At 43.6% G+C, this 23535-nt stretch overlaps 1 protein-coding gene across 5 annotated transcripts in view; it reads left to right on the top strand.

The window, feature by feature from the left end:
• Positions 1 to 23050, top strand: part of LOC115179197 (prolactin receptor-like) — a 54179-nt gene extending 31129 nt beyond the window's left edge. For 2 of the 5 annotated variants that reach the window (XM_029740572.1, XM_029740567.1), the window contains exons 2-9: positions 1251 to 1363; positions 13409 to 13550; positions 15433 to 15602; positions 18948 to 19126; positions 19784 to 19937; positions 20091 to 20178; positions 20436 to 20508; positions 22076 to 23050. In XM_029740572.1, the coding sequence (XP_029596432.1) occupies positions 1273 to 1363; positions 13409 to 13550; positions 15433 to 15602; positions 18948 to 19126; positions 19784 to 19937; positions 20091 to 20178; positions 20436 to 20508; positions 22076 to 22801 (1623 nt within the window). In that variant the 5' untranslated portion in view covers positions 1251 to 1272 and the 3' untranslated portion in view covers positions 22802 to 23050. The remainder of the gene's footprint in view (positions 1 to 1250; positions 1364 to 13408; positions 13551 to 15432; positions 15603 to 18947; positions 19127 to 19783; positions 19938 to 20090; positions 20179 to 20435; positions 20509 to 22075) is intronic. The other 3 variants (XM_029740569.1, XM_029740571.1, XM_029740568.1) reach the window with 3 other exon arrangements.
• Positions 23051 to 23535: the final 485 nt, after the last annotated feature.

Raw genomic sequence — 23535 nt, 5'->3', positions numbered from 1 at the left:
TCTGAGTGGATCAGGGGTTTGAGCAGTGACGTACACTCTTGAAATGGTTCTTCAGCTGTCCCCATAGGAAAACCCTTTGAAGAACCCTTTTTGGTTGCAGGTAGAACCCTTTTGAGTTCCATTTAGAACCCAAAAGAATTCTACCTGAAACCAAAAAGGGTTATATTTGGAACAAAAAAGGTTTCTTCTATGGGGACAGCTGAAGAACCCTTTTGGAAGCCTTTTATATAAGAGTGTAGCCCTGGGGGATAGAGGCCCAGGGCAGGGGCTGGGGTTAGAGAAGGAGAGGCAGGTGACTTGCTTCAGCCACAGATCAAAAAGCCGATTATCCCCAATGTCTGATGACATAGGGACCGGTGGGAGTTGATTGGAGCAAATCTCTTGTCTTTCTTGATGTCCGTTTTAAGCTGTTAAGCTCTTTTGGTGCAGTATTTGTCTTTAGAGTATAATTCTAAAAGGCTTGATATCTAGGGCTCAAATGCTCACACTTTACTGGGCTTTGTCAGAACACGTGCCACCATGTTCTGACTGCTGTGTCACCAGATGACCCTCCAAACAGCCTCAAACAACCCCAACAGTCCACCACCAACTGAAACAGTAAACTAGGAACACTGAAATCACCTCAGAATCACAAAAACTGTCCTTAAAGTGAACGTTTAGGAAATTAGAATGAGCACCTTTGAGTAATATTAAAAATACATTTACTTAGCTTTTATTTACCGTGTTTATCTTTACTTACCCCTGATGACCAGACAGCCAAATTAAATAATTAGCCCCTCAGCGCTAACATTGGACAATGATGGCTTTGTGGCTGGCCGGTCCTACATGACTGAGTGAGCTCTGTGGTCTTTTCCAAGGGGCTTCTATAACTGAATAAATGTGCACTAGTCTTGATTAGTAGAATAAGCTACTACTCTCTAGCTCTATTTAACTCCAAGTCTGCCATCATGAATAGTCTTGAGATGAGAGGCACTGGCTTGGGCTTGTCAGACTTGACCCAGGGAATAGGCACAGGAGCACACACACCCACACACACACAGGTCCATCTGTTCCCAGGGGGATTTGAATCAGGGGATGAACCCAGATGTTGTTGACTATATAAATACACAGTAGGCCCACAGTCAGATGTGTAACTGTAGCCTGTGTGTGTGTGTGTGTGTGTGTGTGTGTGCGTGTGTGTGTGTGTGTGTGTGTGTGTGTGTGTGTGTGTGTGTGTGTGTGTGTGCGTGCATGCGCGTGTGTGTTGGCAGATCGTTGGAGAACAGCTGTGTGATGCTGTGGCTGCTGGTCCTTGTCCTGCCCGGGGTAGCATGCAGTGCCCTGACCCAGAACCTTCTACAGCTAGACAATGACCACGGAGACGGTGAGTCACACGACCCACTACACCCTGACCTCAAAGTCTACCTGATAGACTGTCTCTGTGTATCTCTGTGGGTGTCTCTGTGTATCTCTATGGGTGTCTCTGTGTATCTCTGTGGGTGTCTCTGTGTATCTCTGTGGGTGTCTCTGTGTATCTCTGTGGATGTCTCTGTGTATCTCTGTGAATCTCTGTGGATCTCTTTGGGTGTCTCTGCATCTCTTTGGGTGTCTCTGTTTATCTCTGTGGGTGTCTCTGTGTATCTCTGTGGGTGTCTCTGTGTATCTCTGTGGGTGTCTCTGTGTATCTCTGTGGGTGTCTCTGTGTATCTCTGTGAATCTCTGTGTATCTCTGTGGGTGTCTCTGTGTATCTCTTTGGGTGTCTCTGTATCACTTTGGGTGTCTGTGTATCTCTGTGTATCTCTTTGGGTGTCTCTGTGTATCTCTGTGGGTGTCTCTGTGTATCTCTGTGGGTGTCTCTGTGTGTCTCTGTGTATCTCTGTGGGTGTCTCTGTGTATTTCTGTTGGTGTCTCTGTGTATCTCTGTGTATCTCTGTGTATCTCTGTGTATCGCTGTGGGTGTCTCTGTGTATCTCTGTGTAGCTCTGTGTATCTCTGTGGGTGTCTCTGTGAATCTCTGTGTATCTCTGTGGGTGTCTCTGTGTATCTCTGGGTGTCTCTGTGTATCTCTGTGGGTGTCTCTGTGTATCTCTGTGGGTGTCTCTGTGTATCTCTGTGAGTGTCTCTGTGTATCTCTGTGGGTGTCTGTGTATCTCTGTGGGTGTCTCTGTGTATATCTTTGGCTGTATCTGTGTCTCTGTGTGTCTCTCTGTGCAGTAGTCGCAACATTGTGGTCCAATTGACATTGGATTCTATTTCTGGTGCCTCCCGTTCCACTTTGTTTGGGCAAAGGAGGTAATTCCTGTCGTTCCATGGGTTCAGTCTGTATGGCACCCGTTTGTTGTTTGTTGAGCAGCGTTCGGTTCAAGAGAAAAATGTCTAAATTCTCAGAAGTCGACACAGAGAGCCCAGTGTGCCCCATTGAATCAGCCACTGCCATGCTTAAGACCAAATGTCTTGCTGGTGGCTCTCTTTAGAAACGGCCCAGGGACTTCCGATGTTGTTGTTTGTTCTTTTGTAGTGTGGAATACTTTACAACAGTGTTCTTCAGTCCAGGTGTTACCCAGGTTTTAGTTACAGTCAGTGCATCACCACCTGATTAAACTAATCACGGGCCTGCTGATTAGTTTAATGAATAATTAGATAACTAGTTCAATTTATAATCAATTATTCTAGGATGTAAAAATGCCTCCACAGTCCACACCCTTGTCGACCAGGACTTGGGTTTATTACGCAGCATTTTCATCCTTTCTGTGGAAAACATTTAACTGAAACAAAAGCAGGCAGTGCTCCTAATTCTGTTGTCTCGTTCCCCCTCCAGTCTGAGTAACAGATGTGGGGCAGGCAGCAGTCCTCTCGTAGTGGAACCTGGTCGTCAGCTTGTCATTTGTGTGATACCCTGCTCTTCGCTGCTTGTTCAGTGAATAAAACAGAACATGAGTTGTGAATTATATATCAGACCTACCTGCCTGCCGGCCTCCACGGACATAGCAACGCTGCCTCTGCAGAGGGAGGAAGACAGCTGGTCTGGTTAAACCTTGATATCGGTTTATGGAAGAGACTGAATAATCATATACTTAGCTGAGCTGCTGAGGTACCAGTTTGTTCCTGGTTAAGCCATCTGCTTAGCCTGCTAGTTGTTAAAGTAAGGCAGCAGTTGTTGAGCTAAGGTAACGGTGTATTAGATGATTTCTTCCCTCCACCATCTTCCTCTTACATGAGTTTATCATCATCAGATAATGTGTCTACATTTAAACTCATTCAGGGAGAATAGGGTGGAGAGAAGGACACGGAGGCTGTCTATTCTACTACGTCCTACATTGTCTGATCTGTGTACCCTGCACCTCTTCAGAACTCACAGTGGGAGACTCATCATGGACAATGTGGCCAGTGCAGTACAGTACAATACATTCCCTTTTGACAGAACAGTAGCTTGATTAAGGACAGAGGGGAACAAATGAGTGACATTTTCAGTGTGCTTCATTTAGTAAGATGAATATTCAATTGATATTCAATTCACCGGTGCTAAAAATGCTAGTGTTGTTGTTGCACTTTGGATAAAACATTATGCAGTCAGGAAACCAATCTTAAGACTTTATATAACTTTATGTATGTATGTATGTATGTATGTATGTATGTATGTATGTATGTATGTATGTATGTATGTATGTATGTATGTATGTATGTATGTATGTATGTATGTATGTATGTATGTATGTATGTATGTATGTATGTATATATGTACAGTACCAGTCAAAAGTTTGGACACACCTACCCATTCAAGGGTTTTTCTTTATTTTTACTATTTCCTACATTGTAGAATAATGGTGAAGACATCACAACTATGAAGTAACACATATGGAATCATGTAGTAACCAAAAACGTGTTAAACAAATCAACATATATTTTAGATTTTAGATTCTTCAAAGTAGCCACCCTTTGCCTTGATGACAGCTTTGCACACTCTTGGCATTCTCTCAACCAGCTTCATGAGGAATGCTTTTCCAACAGTCATGAAGGAGTGGAATTTATTTTCTTCTTAATGCGTTTGAGCCAATCTGTTGTGTTGTGACAAGGTAGCGGTGGTATACAGAAGATAGCCCTATTTAGTCCATGACCAAGTCCATATTATGGCAAGAACAGCTCAAATTAGCAAAGAGAAACAAAGAAATGAAGGTCAGTCAATGTGGAAAGTTTCAAGAACTTCAAAGTTTCTTTTTTTAAACCTTTATTTAACTAGGCAAGTCAGTTAAGAACAAATTCTTATTTACAATGACAGCCTAGGAACAGTGGGTTAATTGCCTTGTTCAGGGGCAGAACAGCAGATTTTTACCTTGTCAGCTCGGTGATTTGATCTAGCAACTATTTGGTTACTGGCCCAATGCTCTGACCACTAGGCTACCTGCCGCCCCAAGTGCAGTCGCAAAAACTACTTTGATGAAGCTGGCTCTCATGAAGACCGCCACAGGAAAGGAAGACCCAGAGTTACCTCTGCTGCATAGGATAAGTTCATTAGAGTTAACTGCACCTCAGATTGCAGGCCAAATAAATACTTCACAGAGTTTAAGGAACAGACACATCTCAATATCAACTGTTCAGAGGAGATGGTGTGAATCAGGCTTTCGTGGTCGAATTGCTGCAAAGAAACCACTACTAAAGGACACCAACAAGAAGAAGAGACTTGCTTGCGCAAAGAAACACGAGCAATGGACATTAGACCGGTGGAAATCTGTCCTTTGGTCTGATGAGTCCAAATTTGAGATTTTTGGTTCCAACCGCTGTTACTTTGTGAGACGCAAAGTAGGTGAACGGATGATCTCTACATGTGTGGTTCCCACCATGAAGCATGAAGGAGGAGGTGTGATGGTGTGATGGTGCTTTGCTTTTGACACTGTCAGTGATTTATTTAGAATTCAAGGCGCCCTTAACCAGCATTGCTACAACAGCCTTCTGCAGCGATATGCCATTCCATCTGGTTTGTGCTTAGTGAGACTATCATTGTTTTTCAACAGAACAATGACCCAAAACACACCTCCAGGTTGTGTAAGGGCTATTTGACCAAGAAGGAGAGTGATGGAGTGTTGCATCAGATGACCTGGCCTCCACAATCACCAGACCTCAACCCAATTGAGATGGTTTGGGATGAGTTGGACCACAGAGTGAAGTAAAAGGAGCCAACATGTGCTCAGCGTATATGGGAACTCCTTCAAGACTATTGGGAAAGCATTCCTCATGAAGCTGGTTGAAAGAATGCCAAGAGTGCAACGCTGTCATCAAGCTAAAGGGTGGCTACTTTGAAGAATATAAAATATATATGGTTATTACATGATTCCATATGTGTTATTTCATAGTTTTGATGTCTTCACTATTATTCTACAATGTAGAAAATAGTAAAAATAAAGAAAAACCCTTGAATGAGTAGTGGGTGTGTCCAAACTTTTGACTGGTACTGTATGTATGTATGTATGTATGTATGTATGTATGTATGTATGTATGTATGTATGTATGTATGTATGTATGTATGTATGTATGTATGTATGTATGTGTGTATGTATGTATGTATGTATGTATGTATGTATGTATGTATGTATGTATGTATGTATGTATGTATTAGAGGTCGACCGATTATGATTTTTCAACGCCGATACCGATTATTGGAGGACCAAAAAAGCCAATACCGATTAATCGGACGATTTTTTAAAACATTTTTATTTGTAATAATGACAATTACAACAATACTGAATGAACACTTATTTTAACTTAATATAATACTTCAATAAAATCAATTTAGCCTCAAATAAATAATGAAACATGTTCAATTTGGTTTAAATAACGCAAAAACAAAGTGTTGGAGAAGAAAGTAAAAGTGCAATATGTGCCATGTAAAAAAGCTAACGTTTAAGTTCCTTGCTCAGAACATGAGAACATATGAAAGCTGGTGGTTCCTTTTAACATGAGTCTTCAATATTCCCAGGTAAGAAGTTTTAGGTTGTAGTTATTATAGGAATTATAGGACTATTTCTCTCTATACGATTTGTATTTCATATACCTTTGACTATTGGATGTTCTTATAGGCACTTTAGTATTGCCAGTGTAACAGTATAGCTTCCGTCCCTCTCCTCTCTCCTACCTAGGCTGGAACCAGGAACACATCGACAACAGCCACCCTTGAAGCAGCGTTACCCATGCAGAGCAAGGGGAAAAACTACTCCAAGTCTCAGAGCGAGTGACGTTTGAAACGCTATTAGCGCGCACCCGGCTAACTAGCTAGCCATTTCACATCGGTTACACCAGCCTAATCTTGGGAGTTGACAGGCTTGAAGTCATAAACAGCGCAATGCATTGCGAAGGGCTGCTGGCAAACGCACAAAAGTGCTGTTTGAATGAACGCTTACGAGCCTGCTGCTGCCTACCATCGCTCAGTCAGACTGCTCTATCAAATCATAGACTTAATTATAAAATAATAACACACAGAAATACAAGCCTTAGGTCATTAATTAATATGGTCGAATCCGGAAACTATCATCTCGAAAACAAAATGTTTTTCCTGTCAGTGAAATACGGAACCGTTCCGTATTTTATCTAATGGGTGGCATCCCTAAGTCTAAATAATCCTGTTACATTGCACAACCTTCAATGTTATGTCATAATTACATAAAGTTCTGGCAAATTAGTTCGCAACGAGCCAGGCGGCCCAAACTGTTGCATATACCCTGACTCTGCGTGCAATGAATGCAAGAGAAGTGACACAATTTCACCTGGTTAATATTGCCTGCTAACCTGGATTTCTTTCAGTTAAATATGCAGGTTTAAAACATATATACTTCTGTGTATTGATTTTAAAAAATGCATTGATGTTTATGGTTAGGTACAGTCGTGCAACGATTGTGCTTTTTTCGCAAATGCGCTTTTGTTAAATCATCCCCCATTTGGCGAAGTCGGCTGTCTTTGTTAGGAAGAAATAGTCTTCACAGTTCGCAACGATCCAGGCGGCCCAAACTGCTGCATATACCCTGACTCTGTTTGCAAGAGAAGTGACACATTTTCCCTAGTTAAAATAAATTCATGTTGCAGGCAATATTAACTAAATATGCAGGTTTAAAAATATATACTTGTGTATTGATTTTAAGAAAGGCATTGATGTTTATGGTTGGAGCAACGTGTACCTAAGCGATTATATGCAACGCAGGACAGGCTAGATAAACTAGTAATATCATCAACCATGTGTAGTATGATGGGTTGCCTACAGTATATGTTGCAACACTACTACTGAAGTCAGTGATGCTTATCTGGTGAACAGGTCACATGAACAATGACCTTACTCTGACTGGACCCGTCTAATTTGTCTAAGGTATTCTGTATCCTACTCAATTAAGCACTGACCGTCTCTAACTAGTGTTGTGACTACTGCACCTAATAGTGCTAATACAGTGGAGGTAAGCTCTCACAGCACAGTCCCTCTATGACCACAGTCATAGCACTAATAAAGTGGAGGTAAGCTCTCACAGCACAGCCCCTCTATGACCACAGTCATAGCACTAATACAGTGGAGGTAAGCTCTCACAGCACAGTCCCTCTATGACCACAGTCATAGCACTAATAAAGTGGAGGTAAGCTCTCACAGCACAGTCCCTCTATGACCACAGTCATAGCACTAATACAGTGGAGGTAAGCTCTCACAGCACAGCCCCTCTATGACCACAGTCATAGCACTAATACAGTGGAGGTACAGCAAGCTGGTTGTTCATAGTCTAATATGTAGCGGAGGTAAGCTCTCAGCTGGTTGTTCATAGTCTAATACGTAGCGGAGGTAAGCTCTCAGCTGGTTGTTCATAGTCTAATATGTAGCGGAGGTAAGCTCTCAGCTGGTTGTTCATAGTCTAATACGTAGCGGAGGTAAGCTCTCAGCTGGTTTTTCATAGTCTAATACGTAGCGGAGGTAAGCTCTCAGCTGGTTGTTCATAGTCTAATATGTAGCGGAGGTAAGCTCTCAGCTGGTTGTTCATAGTCTAATACGTAGCGGAGGTAAGCTCTCAGCTGGTTGTTCATAGTCTAATAGGTAGCGGAGGTAAGCTCTCAGCTGGTTGTTCAAAGTCTAATATGTAGTGGAGCTCTCAGCTGGTTGTTCATAGTCAAATACGTAGCGGAGGTAAGCTCTCAGCTGGTTGTTCATAATCTAATATGTAGAAGAGGTAAGCTCTCAGCTGGTTGTTCATAGTCTAATATGTAGCGGAGGTAAGCTCTCAGCTGGTTGTTCATAGTCTAATATGTAGTGGAGGTAAGCTGTCAGCTGGTTATTCATAGTCTAAATGTAGTGGAGGTAAGCTCTCAGCTGGTTGTTCATAGTCTAATATGTAGTGGAGCTCTCAGCTGGTCGTTCATAGTCTAATATATAGTGGAGGTAAGCTCTCAGCTGGTTGTTCATAGTCTAATATGTAGTGGAGCTCTCAGTTAGTTGAGGAGGTAAGCTCTCACAGCCCCGGTACTGAACTAGCTGAACCATCAAACCACAGAAGGGGGTTGTTGCTGTCTGCCTTAGTGGTACTGACAGCTGAGTTGACGTAGGACTGTGTGTAGGGTAGGTTAGTGCTGGAGGGAGAACCATGGTATTGAACCAACCCAGACAGGCTATAGTTGAGACTGGAATGGGAAATACATGCCACAGTAAGGTGATTACTGCATTGCCCAGGAGGGAAGGAAGGGAGAAAATCCAGATCACATGAATGGTAGAAGACGTAGAGAGGAGGAACATCTTAAGAGGCATTGTCGTCCTTTTTCTAAATCTAGTTTCCTCTACTTCCTGTTTACTGATATCTGCAGCTGGGATTCGCCAGAGGGTAATGGCTATTCACTACAGTAACAGTGTTAGTTGCAAACACCCACGTGTACACACACACCCACATGCACACACACGTGCACACACACGTTACCTAAAGACAGCTAATCTCGCTCAGACAATGAGACCCCACCCACAAACACTGGCATATAGCGCTACTGTATTTTGACATCCTAGGAGGATGGTGGGAGGAGCTATAGGAGGATGGGCTCATTGTAATAGAGTCAAATTTCCATTTATTCCATTGCAGCCATTACAATGAAAGGAAAGGGAAAGAGGGATACCTAGTCAGTTGTACAACTGAATGGATTCAACTGAAATGTGTCTTCCGCATTTAATCCAACCTGACATCCACGTCATCAATGAGACCGTCCTTCTAGCGCTCCTCCCACCAGTATATTGACCCTCTGGTTGACATACCAGTATGTATGTTGACTTGGTATATTGGCCCTCTGGTTGACATACCAGTATGTATGTTGACTTGGTATATTGGCCCTCTGGTTGACATACCAGTATGTATGTTGACTTGGTATATTGGCCCTCTGGTTGACATACCAGTATGTATGTTGACTTGGTATTTTGACCCTCTGGTTGACATACCAGTATGTATGTTGACTTGGTATATTGGCCCTCTGGTTGACATATCAGTATGTATGTTGACTTGGTATATTGACCCTCTGGTTGACATACCAGTATGTATGTTGACTTGGTATATTGGCCCTCTGGTTGACACACCAGTATGTATGTTGACTTGGTATATTGACCCTCTGGTTGACACACCAGTATGTATGTTGACTTGGTATATTGACCCTCTGGTTGACATATCAGTATGTATGTTGACTTGGTATATTGACCCTCTGGTTGACATATCAATATGTATGTTGACTTGGTATATTGACCCTCTGGTTGACACACCAGTATGTATGTTGACTTGGTATATTGACCCTCTGGTTGACATACCAGTATGTATGTTGACTTGGTATATTGACCCTCTGGTTGACATATCAGTATGTATGTTGACTTGGTATATTGGCCCTCTGGTTGACATACCAGTATGTATGTTGACTTGGTATATTGGCCCTCTGGTTGACATACCAGTATGTATGTTGACTTGGTATATTGACCCTCTGGTTGACATACCAGTATGTATGTTGACTTGGTATATTGGCCCTCTGGTTGACATACCAGTATGTATGTTGACTTGGTATATTGACCCTCTGGTTGACATACCAGTATGTATGTTGACTTGGTATATTGGCCCTCTGGTTGACATACCAGTATGTATGTTGACTTGGTATATTGGCCCTCTGGTTGACATACCAGTATGTATGTTGACTTGGTATATTGACCCTCTGGTTGACATACCAAAATGTATGTTGACTTGGTATATTGGCCCTCTGGTTGACATACCAGTATGTATGTTGACTTGGTATATTGATCCTCTGGTTGACATACCAGTATGTATGTTGACTTGGTATATTGACCCTCTGGTTGACATACCAGTATGTATGTTGACTTGGTATATTGGCCCTCTGGTTGACATACCAGTATGTATGTTGACTTGGTATATTGACCCTCTGGTTGACATACCAAAATGTATGTTGACTTGGTATATTGGCCCTCTGGTTGACATACCAGTATGTATGTTGACTTGGTATATTGATCCTCTGGTTGACATACCAGTATGTATGTTGACTTGGTATATTGACCCTCTGGTTGACACACCAGTATGTATGTTGACTTGGTATATTGGCCCTCTGGTTGACATACCAGTATGTATGTTGACTTGGTATATTGGCCCTCTGGTTGACATACCAGTATGTATGTTGACTTGGTATATTGACCCTCTGGTTGACATACCAGTATGTATGTTGACTTGGTATATTGACCCTCTGGTTGACATACCAGTATGTATGTTGACTTGGTATATTGACCCTCTGGTTGACATACCAGTATGTATGTTGACTTGGTATATTGACCCTCTGGTTGACATACCAGTATGTATGTTAACTTGGTATATTGACCCTCTGGTTGACATACCAGTATGTATGTTGACTTGGTATATTGACCCTCTGGTTGACATACCAGTATGTATGTTGACTTGGTATATTGACCCTCTGGTTGACATACCAGTATGTATGTTGACTTGGTATATTGACCCTCTGGTTGACATACCAGTATGTATGTTGACTTGGTATATTGAACCTCTGGTTGACACACCAGTATGTATGTTGACTTGGTATATTGGCCCTCTGGTTGACATACCAGTATGTATGTTGACTTGGTATTTTGACCCTCTGGTTGACATACCAGTATGTATGTTGACTTGGTATATTGGCCCTCTGGTTGACATACCAGTATGTATGTTGACTTGGTATATAGACCCTGTTTTCATCTTGTTCGTTGTTGTAACGGGCGTCATAAGGATTGCACCAAGGTGCAGCAGGAACGTGTATACTCATCTTCTTTATTAAATCAAAAGAAGGAAAAAACAAACAAATCACGTATACAAAACAACGAACGCCACTAAACAATCCATTACAAAAACACCCCTATACATAGGACCTTCTATCAGAGGCAACAAGGAACAGCTGCCTCCAATTGAAGGTCAATCCAATGTATTGGATTAGATAGACTAGACTGAACATAGAAATACACTAACATAGAACATAGACCAAAAACCCCGGAACACACTAAACAAACACCCCTCTTACATAAGCACATAGACCAACAAACCCTGAGACACTCTAAACAAACACCCCCTCTTACATAAGCACATAGACTAACAAACCCCGAGACACTCTAAACAAACACCCCCGCCACGTCCTGACCAAACTACAATAACAAAATACCCCTTTACTGATCAGGACGTGACAGTTGTTGTCATGAATAACTCATTATGTGCCTCAAATTCATACTTATGTAAATAAGATATTTCAGTTTTTTATTTCGAATAAATTAGAAAAAAATTCAAAAAAGTTGTTTTTGGTTTGTAGTTATGGGGTATTGTGTGTAGATTGGTGAGGATTTTTATTGATTTAATTAATTTTAGAGTAAGGCTATAACATAACAAAATGTGGAAAAAGGGAAGGGGTCTGAATACTTTCCGAATGCACTGTACGTGTGCCTCAAACACTGCCAAGCACCTATGAATAGGAAACTGCCATTGTCATATATATCTAAAGTACAGCACAGTGTCTGTACTGTTATACAGGCCTATCACATGTAGTCTATAAGCCCAGTTTCCAGAGTGGACCTGCTTTTCCTAGTAGGATTTGGGATTCTGAAAAAATCCATTGGCAAGGTTCTTTGCTTTTGTTTAATTTGCTGACTGACTGAGATTACTGGTCCATTAAGAAGTACAGTATGTAGTAATACTTCTCAATGGACCAGTAATCTCAGTCAGTCATTAGACAATGTGTAGGTCAAGGCCTGTTCTCTCTAGTGACCTCACCTCACCTCATATGTTACCTGGATGCACCTCCACAGCAGGGTGTGTGTGTGTGTGTGTGTGTGTGTGTGTGTGTGTGTGTGTGTGCGTGCGTGCGTGCGTGCGTGCGTGTGTGTATGTGTGTGTATTTGCGTGCGTGCGTGTGTGTGACAGTCAGTCTGTCACTACCGTACTGCCTCAAAAACACTGTATTTCCTGACATGGGAAATACATAGAACATTAACTGTCAATTGAACAGCCTTATTCAAGACGGTCATGTTCATTAGCCTCATAAAACTTGTCATGGTTTAATAGCCTCATAAAACATATCATGGGTTAATCATTAAAGCAAAATGTACTGTCTATACAATGTTTATCTCATAAGTGTCCACGTCACTGTAACTTACATAATGTGCTTCTTCAGGGAAATAAAGGGATTTAAACAGTAACTGTTTGTTCCAATCAGCCCGAGTGTCACTGTTGGAGATGTAATCCTTCTCACGAGGTCCTGCTGTTTGATTTGGGGTCCAGTTCAGTTTCCTACCGGCTGCTTCTCTCAACAAGAGTCATAAGACCAACCTGTATATTAGCTTCAACTTGTTTTTGATGCAACTAGACCCCCCCTTCAGTGTGTGTGCTATGCTTTACAACTGTTTGTTTTCAAACATATAAGATCTCTGTTTCGAGTTCAATGACATAAGAAGAAAATAACTTCACAAAACACTAGTGTTCAAACTTCCTTAGTTTGTATCACATGGGGTTGTTCCAGCATCGCCATCCAGACAAACTCACCTCACCCTTTGTGAGCTTCTATAATGGTTAACGGATTAACAGTTTTTAGCGTTCGCCCAAATGTCATAAACCTGGATTAACAGTTTTTTGCAATAGTCCAAATGTCATGAACCTGGATTTGAGTTGCCCTGACAACCAAGGCACCTGAGAGGCCCGGTGAAATGTTAAGAGGCTGACGTATTATAATATGGATTATTTTGATAGCTGAATGATTTTGGCATGTATTTCTTCATGTTTATAAATGGTTGATCCGGCGTGTATTCACCAAAAAAGTGCATAGAAAAATATATCAGTCTGTTAGAAAAAAAACGACAGTGAATGCAGATATCCATAGAGACGGTTAGAGTCATTAACCTCTCGTTTTATCCCCCAGGTACTGTTGCCGTGACGACCCGGCCCCACATCTACTACTGCCGCTCGCCCAACATGGAGGTCTTCACCTGCTGGTGGCATCCCCTTGACAACAACTCCGAGAGTGACGACAACATTACCTACAGCCTCACCTACTCCTTAGAGTACGTACTATTACTGTACAGTGCATTCGTATTCAGACCCCTTATTAATTTACAGCCTTATTCTAAAATGGATTAAATAAAAAAATGTCCTCCTCAATCTACACACAATACCCCATAATGACAAAGCGAAAACACAGCTATTTTCAGGTCTTTCCAGAGATGTTAGATCGGGTTCAGGTCCGGGATCTGGCTGGGCCTCTAAAGGACATTCAGAGACTTGTCCCCGAAGCCACTCCTGCGTTGTGCTTAGGGTAGTTGTCTTGTTGGAAGGTAAACCTTTGCCCCAGTTTGAGGTCCTGAGTGCTCTGGAGCAGGTTTTCATCAAGGATCTCTCTGTACTTTGCTCTGTTCATCTTTCCCTCAATCCTGACTAGTCTCCCAGTCGCTGCCGCTGAAAAACATCCCCGCAGCATGATGCAGCCACCACCATGCTTCACCGTAGGAGTGGTGCCAGGTTTCCTCCAGACGTGACGCATGGCATTCAGGCCAAAGAGTTCAATCTTGGTTTCATCAGACCAGAGAATCTTGTTTCTCATGGTCCGAGAGTCCTTTAGCTGCCTTTTGGCAAACTCCAAGCGGGCTGTCATGTGCCTTTTACTGTGGAGTGACTTCCGTCTGGCCACTCTACCATAAAGGCCTGATTGGTGGAGTGCTGCAGAGATGGTTGTCCTTCTGGAAGGTTCTCCCATCTCCACAGAGGAACTCTGGAGCTCTTTCAGAGTAACCATTGTATTCTTGGTCACCTCCCAGACCAAGGCCCTTCTCACCCGATTGCTCTGTTTGGCTGGGCAGCCAGCTCTAGGAAAAGTCTTTGTGGTTCCATACTTCTTCGATTTCAGAACGATGGAGGCCACTGTGTTCTTGGGGACCTTCATTGCTGCATAAATGTTTTGGTACCCTTCCCCAGATCTGTGCCTCGACGCAATCCTGTCTCGAAGCTCTACAGACAATTCCTTAGACATCATGGCTTTTGCTCTGACATGCACTGGCAACTGTGGGACCTTATATAGACAGGTGTGTGCCTTTCCAAATCATGTCCAATCAATTGAATTTACCACAAGTGGACTCCAATCAAGTTGTAGAAACATCTCAAGGACGATCAATGGAAACAGGATGCACCTGAGCTCAATTTCGAGTCTCGTAGCAAAGGGTCTGAATACTTATGTAAATAAGGTATTTCTGTTTTGTTTTTTATGAATGTGCAAAAATGTCAACAAACCTGTTTTCGATTTGTGATTATGGTGTATTGTGTGTAGATTGTTGAGGGAGTTTTTGTATTTAATCAATTTTAGAATAAGGCTGTAACGTAACAAAATGTGGAAAAAGACAAGGGGTCTGAATACTTTCCGAAGGCACTCTATATACACACACCATGTACTATATGCTGTATATATACACACCATGTACTATATACTGTATATGTACACACCATGTACTATATAATGTATATGTACACACCATGTACTATATAATGTATATATACACACCATGTACTATATACTGTATATATACACACCATGTACTATATAATGTATATAATACACCATGTACTATATACTGTATATGTAAACACCATGTACTATATGCTGTATATGTACTACATGTACTACACACCATGTACGATATACTGTATATATACACAGTACACACCTTGTACTCTCCTTGTTGCAGGATTGGTAGAGGATAAAATCCTGTATTCATTAAAAAACGCCTTGAAATACTCTAAGATAAATTTTTAATTTCAAGGCTTTTTTTCCCAATATATGCAGGTATTTTTGTTCTATCACATCGTGTAGTAACAATGTACCCTAAGAGACCGTCTTCATTAAAATAAATTAGTTGAATTGAATTGACCATATCATTCCTTTCTTGTTTGTCACAGAAAGGGGCCGAGGCGTGAGTGTCCAGACTATGTAACGGGCGGCCCCAACAGTTGTCACTTTGACAGTGGCCACACATCTATCTGGACCATATACTGCATGAACGTGATGGCCAGGACCTCCCACGGAGTGTTCAGCTCCAAGGACCACTGTCTGGACGTGGCTGATATAGGTACAGGGAGATATAGATCACTGTCTGGGTGTGGCTGATGATATAGGTACAGGGAGATATAGATCACTGTCTGGGTGTGGCTGATGATATAGGTACAGGGTGATATAAATCACTGTCTGGGTGTGGCTGATGATATAGGTACAGGGAGATATAAATCACTGTCTGGGTGTGGCTGATGATATAGGTACAGGGAGATATAAATCACTGTCTGGGTGTGGCTGATGATATAGGTACAGGGTGATATAAATCACTGTCTGGGTGTGGCTGATGATATAGGTACAGGGTGATATAAATCACTGTCTGGGTGTGGCTGATGATATAGGTACAGGGTGATATAAATCCCTGTCTGGATGTGGCTGATGATATAGGTACAGGGAGATATAAATCACTGTCTGGATGTGGCTGATATAGGTACAGGGTGATATAGACCACTGTCTGGATGTGGATGATATAGGTACAGGGTGATATAGACCACTGTCTGGATGTGGTTGATATATGTACAGGGTGATATAGACCACTGTCTGGATGTGGCTGATATTGGTACAGGGTGATATAGACCACTGTCTGGATGTGGATGATATAGGTACAGGGTGATATAGACCACTGTCTGGATGTGGCTGATATAGGTACAGGGTGATATAGACCACTGTCTGGATGTGGCTGATATAGGTACAGGGTGATATAGACCACTGTCTGGATGTGGCTGATATAGGTACAGGGTGATATAGACCACTGTCTGGATGTGGCTGATATAGGTACAGGGTGATATAGACCACTGTCTGGATGTGGCTGATATAGGTACAGGGTGATATAGACCACTGTCTGGATGTGGTTGATATTGGTACAGGGTGATATAGACCACTGTCTGGATGTGGCTGATATAGGTACAGGGTGATATAGACCACTGTCTGGATGTGGCTGATATAGGTACAGGGTGATATAGACCACTGTCTGGATGTGGCTGATATAGGTACAGGGTGATATAGACCACTGTCTGGATGTGGCTGATATAGGTACAGGGTGATATAGACCACTGTCTGGATGTGGCTGATATTGGTACAGGGTGATATAGACCACTGTCTGGATGTGGCTGATATTGGTACAGGGTGATATAGACCACTGTCTGGATGTGGCTGATATTGGTACAGGGTGATATAGACCACTGTCTGGATGTGGCTGATATAGGTACAGGGTGATATAGACCACTGTCTGGATGTGGATGATATAGGTACAGGGTGATATAGACCACTGTCTGGATGTGGCTGATATAGGTACAGGGTGATATAGACCACTGTCTGGATGTGGCTGATATAGGTACAGGGTGATATAGACCACTGTCTGGATGTGGCTGATATAGGTACAGGGTGATATAGACCACTGTCTGGATGTGGCTGATATAGGTACAGGGTGATATAGACCACTGTCTGGATGTGGCTGATATTGGTACAGGGTGATATAGACTACTGTCTGGATGTGGCTGATATTGGTACAGGGTGATATAGACCACTGTCTGGATGTGGATGATATAGGTACAGGGTGATATAGACCACTGTCTGGATGTGGCTGATATAGGTACAGGGTGATATAGACCACTGTCTGGATGTGGCTGATATAGGTACAGGGTGATATAGACCACTGTCTGGATGTGGCTGATATAGGTACAGGGTGATATAGACCAGTGGTTCCCAAACTGGGTCAAAATTGGGTAGTACATCATCAGTTCCTCTTATCATGCTAGTCATTACATACCTTAGAGAGCTATTTATAACTTGTCAGAAATGTCCAGCTCCACTAGCCCATGTCAGCTAAAGTTTATTTATATATGTTTTTTAGCCCATAGATATTGTTGTACGTTTTTAGTCACTCAAATATAACATGAATTCACATTAGACATGGCAAAATGAATAGAATTGCAATAAAATTAGCTTTAAAACTGCTAAATGTTCTTTGCACCACATGACAAAATGTGTATAATTACAGAAACCTGCAAAATTCTCTCCACCAACAAGAAGGGTGTGAACAGTTAGTGTCATGAACAGTGCTTGTGCCCATAGAAATAGACATGGCATGTGTGGGGGGGCACAGGCTGGAATGAGGGCCCCAAGTGGAAATCCTGCTCCTGAGATCAAAAACCATCTGGCTAGTGATTTCTCTTGCCCCCCCCCCCCCCCAAACACTTTCTGTAAAAGAAAACTGTAAAACCAGCAGCAATTCAGCTAAAATTTTGTTTAATTTAGGAAATCTGTTCCCAAGTATTCACACAAATAAAAAAAGAGAAATATGTGATGTTGTCTCAATGTAATCAAGGTATGAAATTACTGTTCTTTTCAAATACCATCTATTTTGGGGCTTAGTTGTGGTCAATTTGCAGTGTACAAATTATTATCATATTATCATTTCCAGCCCCCAACCATTCACTCCAACATAAGTCGTCCCGCAGCTGAATCTAGTTTCCTATCTAGTTGCCCTAGATAGTGTGCTACTTTTGATCAGAACCTAAGGGGAATAGGGTGCTATTTCAGTACACTATAGTATATGGAATAGGGTGCTATTTCAGTACACTATAGTATATGAAATAGGGTGCTATTTCGGCTCAACCTATGACTGTTGTGTTAACCCACTGTTGTGTCTGATATTTGTGATGTCTCTTCCTGTGTGTCTGGCGTCTGCCACGCCTCTTCTCCCTGTTTGTGTGATGTCAGCTCTTCCTCATTTCAACCCAGTCCAATGGGAGTTAGTCCCCTCCCAGCAGGGCACATCTGATCCCATCAGAGACATTCTGTCCCCCTTACTTCTCCATCAGTGAGTGCACTCTCAAAGCCGATGGAAAGAGCACCCTGATTTGTGTGTGTGTTTGTGTACACGTGCATGTGAATGTTCAATACTGTATGCGCATTGCAAACAGTCACCACTCATGTCTACATTGTGCTTCCGTATGCACAGAGAATAGTAACGCATGTGAAGGAAAATAGAACTGTTCCTCTCCAGGCTCTCGGCTTTTTCTCACGGTAACAATAGAGATGTCATTCAGAACCTATTCAGCTTCCCCTTCTTACTCTGAACCCCCTTCCAACTGGCCTTTCTCCATTTTCATTATAAAAGATAACCCCATTCACGTACCGTTACCGCAGCATGTTGCTTGTTGTCTCTGTTGTCCCTCCACATCCTGTTTGCTGTTCATTGTGTATTCTCCCCTCCCCCTGACTGCCAGCCTAGGCCTTTTCCTTTCACCATCCTCCCATCCCATTGTTTCTCTATTTACGTTCTAGCTCTTCTTCACTCCCTGTGCAGCATACAACCATAACAAGCCCACGCCATGCAGTTTTCTTGTCTGTCTGTCTGCAGTGGAGACAGAGGCTCCGGTTAACTTGACCTACACCCTGTTGAACGAGACGGAGGAGGAAGCTGGCCGCACCGCCATGGTGTCCTGGGTTTACCCCAATCCCTCCCACATCCAGTACGGTTGGATCACCCTGGTCTTCGAGCTGCAGTACCGATGCATCGCCGAGCCCAACAACTGGAAGGTACAGAGAGAGAGAGAGAGAGAGAGAGAGAGAGAGAGACAGAGACAGAGACAGAGACAGAGACAGAGACAGAGAGAGAGAGACAGAGAGAGGGACAGAGAGAGAGGGAGGGGTGTAGGTGCAGTGTTTATCAACACCATTTGAGGGTGTTAAGCGTGTGACGTGGGAAGCATGTCATGTCCATGATTGATTCTTTAAGAGGAAGATGTGCTTATTTCACAGGTAAACTGGGAGTTTGTCTGTTACCCACGTTACGACCGATGATCCTGCCTCTTTGTCAGATGAGAGAAGAGAAAGAACAGAAACAAACAGAAACGCAGCAGCTCTCTATGGCTCCGTGGTTTAGTCTGGCTGAACGGCGAAGGATCTTTTTTAAACAGTACCATATTATTTCAACAGTATCAGATTTTTTAAACTGTCACTTTAACCAGTATCATACTACTCTATCACCTTCTGTCACCTCTATCTTGTGTAGCTCAGTTGGTAGAGCATGGTGCTTGCAACGCCAGGGTTGTGGGTTTGATTCCCATGGGGGACCAGTATGAAAATGTATGCACTCATTACTGTAAATTGCTCTGGATAAGAGCATCTGCTAAATAATGTATGTGTACTGTAACTGCTACTGACAGCTCACTATTGCCCCCTGTGTGTCTGCAGGTGAAGGGCTTGCTGAGAGAGCCTTGGCTGGAGCTGCTGGATCTGCCTGTAGGAGAGTACATTGTCAGGGTGAGATGCCGTTCCCGCAACAACGGCCTCTGGAGCAAGTGGAGCACCCCTGTCCTACTCTGTGTCCCGGCCAAATCTACCCCTGGTAGGGACTCTTAACTGTCTGATGATTCAGTTACTGTCTGCACAGTCAACTCCTAATCTCAAGCACTGTTATATGACCCATATGATATGGAATGGCATATGGAATGGAGTGATATGGAATGATCTTGGCGTGTGCTGTCTTTCTCCCTTACAGATAATCTGTTGGCTCTGCTTTTGGTGACCGGTGTTGGGGTCATGTTGTTGCTAATCATCGGCTTTGGAATTATCCTACAGGGCAAGAGGTAGGGAAGCACACACACATGTAAACAACTATGTAAACAACTTTGTAAACATCAAATACATGTTTGATTTCTTTCAAAGATTTAAGATACAGCGTTCACATAAAGGACAGGTTTAGAGATAAATGTGTGCAGGAGTGATCTTGTATTGATATATAAACCATTCTATATTAAACACACATGCTATATAGGCTGTAATATCATGAAATATAAATGTAGAAAGTGTATTGATGGTTCTCTCTGATCCCTGTCTTTCGCTGTAGGATAAAAGCATTCCTTCTGCCTCCAATTCCCAAACCACGCATCAGAGGCATCAATCCCCTGCTTCTGAAGGTAAATACACACACACATACACACACGCACACACATATGCACACGCACTCACACACACACACACACACACACATATGCACACGCACGCACTCACACACACACGCACTCACACACACACACACACACACGCACTCACACACACACACACACACATATGCACACTCACACACACACACACACACACACACACACACACACACACACACACACACACACACACACACACACACACAAACACCAGCCTGGTGACCTATAACTCATTGTTCACTCAAGCTTCACTGAGTCATTTGTTTTCTATTTTTTTCTATCCATCAATCCCCTTCCTGTCTTCTCTAACCCCTCCCCTTCCTATCTTCTTTATCACCTCCCCTTCCTATCTTCTCTAACCCCTCCCCTTCCTATCTTCTCTATCCCCTCCCCTTACTATCTTCTCTATCCCCTCCTTCTCTATTCCCTATCTTCTCTAACCCCTCCCCTTCCTATCTTCACTGTCCCTTCCCCTTTCTATGTTCTCTATCCCCTCCCCTTCCTAACTTCACTATCCCCTCCCCTTCCTATGTTCTCTATCCCCTCCCCTTCCTATCTTCTCTAACCCCTCCCCTTCCTATCTTCTCTGTCCCCTTCCTATCTTCTCTAATCCCTCCCCTTCCTATGTTCTCTATCCCCTCCCCTTCCTATCTTCTCTGTCCCCTTCCTATCTTCTCTAATCCCTCCCCTTCCTATCTTCTCTAACCCCTCCCCTCCCTAACTTCACTATCCCCTCCCCTTCCTATGTTCTCTATCCCCTCCCCTTCCTAACTTCACTATCCCCTCCCCTTCCTATGTTCTCTATCCCCTCCCCTTCCTATCTTCTCTAACCCCTCCCCTTCCTATCTTCTCTGTCCCCTTCCTATCTTCTCTGTCCCCTCCCTTTCCTATCTTCTCTAACCCCTCCCCTCCGTAAGTTCACTATCCCCTCCCCTTCCTATGTTCTCTATCCCCTCCCCTTCCTATCTTCTCTGTCCCCTTCCTATCTTCTCTAATCCCTCCCCTTCCTATCTTCTCTAACCCCTCCCCTCCCTAACTTCACTATCCCCTCCCCTTCCTATCTTCTCTGTCCCCTCCCCTTCCTATCTTCTCTATCCCATCCCCTTCCTATCTTCACTATCCCCTCCCCTTCCTATGTTCTCTATCCCCTCCCCTTCCTATATTCTCTGTCCCCTCCCCTTCCTATCTTCTCTGTCCCCTCCCCTTCCTATCTTCTCTAATCCCTCCCCTTCCTATCTTCTCTGTCCCCTACCCTCCCCTTCCTATCTTCTCTATCCCCTCCCCTTCCTATCTTCTCTAACCCCTCCCCTTCCTATCTTCTCTGTCCCCTCCCCTTCCTATTTTCTCTAATCCCTCCCCTTCCTATCTTCTCTATCCCCTCCCCTTCCTATCTTCTCTAACCCCTCCCCTTCCTGTCTTCTCTGTCCCCTCCCCTTCCTATCTTCTCTAACCATTCCTCTTCCCATCTTCTCTATCCCCTCACCTTCCTTTCTCTTTTTCTTCTCCCTCCTTGTCTTTCTCCTCCCTCCTTCTCTCTCAGAAGGGGGGCTTCGATGAGATCAACCGTCATTTCATCTCCTTCCATGGCTATAAGCCCCCAAGCTACAGCGAGGAGGAGGTCTGGGACCCTGTCAGCATGGACGACAACCAGTCTCTCCAGGCTCCCCTGGGGAGCCTAGCAGTCCGGAAGGAGGATTATGATATGGCCATCCACAGCCAACTACTGGTCCAGACCACCTCCAGCCACGCCCCTTATACCCCAGTCCCCGCCTCTTACACCCCAGTCCCCGCCCCTTACTGCCAGGCTCCAGTGGAAGCCTTCCCGACCGCGTGGGATTGGCCAACAGCAAACCCCGACCAGCCGGAGCTTCTGGTCTTCCCGGGCACTGACTACAGCATGATGGTGGATCCCACCCCCGTCCCGCCTCCGGACCAGCAGGCCCCGCCCCCATCATCCACCCAGGACTTCTACACGTGCGTGAACGTGCTGGGTGACAACGGACAAGTGCATCTGGTGCCCTGCCTGCCCAACCACCTGAAACACAGCCCCTACGTACAGCTGGAGGAGGAGCTAGAGGAAGGAGGGCTGGAGAAGAGCAGCCAGTTAGATGACTACCTGGCTAAGAAGATGGAGGCAGTAGCCAACGGAAGTGCTCCGGGAGAGACAGTGGTAGAGACAGAGGTGGAGACAGAGAGTGTGGAGCATAGTGAAGTGGCTGTGCCTTTACTGCATGGAACCACTGGCACACAGGGCAACCGGGTGTGACCAGTTAGCACACACACACACACACACACACACACACACACACACACACACACACACACACACACACACACACACACACACACACACACAGCAACAGGAATTACTCCAGGCTGAAATGAGGATGTTAACTCATGGATGGACCTTTGAATGTACCTACTTAATATACTAACATAATGATGTGTTTTTGTGAGTGCACCGGCCTGGGACATGAGTCCTCTGTGTCTATCCCCCCCAATCCCCCCCCCCCCCCCCCCCTTGCCTGCCAAATGACAGACACTGCAGCCACCTCTGTTAACTGCTGATATGGCAGGGACAACGTTCTGACTACATTCTCTCTGCGGGGAATCAGAGATGCAGCAGGTTTTCTTTCAGAGGTCGGGATGCAAGATGGATTCCTTTTGACGCAGAAAATCTGACAAGATGAAAGAAACATAAACTTGCAAAGTGTCTTGAACAATAACAATAGATTCTCCGTAGAACTACAACTGTTGTTGTGTGGACTGAGTCACTGAAAGGTTAATATACTCACCTGTTCTTCGGTCCAGTCTTGTTAGAAGATAATGCCTGTGAACTCTCTTGTTGTTGGATGTAGAATTAATGACCAATCACTCTGTGAAAGACCCTTTGATTTTTTAACAGTCATGTTTTAGGGCTCTGTGAACTGATTTAACTGGATTTAGGTGAAAAGTTTGATGAATGCAAGAATACCAGTTGTACCTCACTGAGACCAATCA

The sequence above is a fragment of the Salmo trutta genome, chromosome 39 (assembly GCF_901001165.1).
Source record: "Salmo trutta chromosome 39, fSalTru1.1, whole genome shotgun sequence".
NCBI classification, from domain to species: domain Eukaryota; kingdom Metazoa; phylum Chordata; class Actinopteri; order Salmoniformes; family Salmonidae; genus Salmo; species Salmo trutta.
This window is presented reverse-complemented; position numbering and strand designations above follow the sequence as displayed.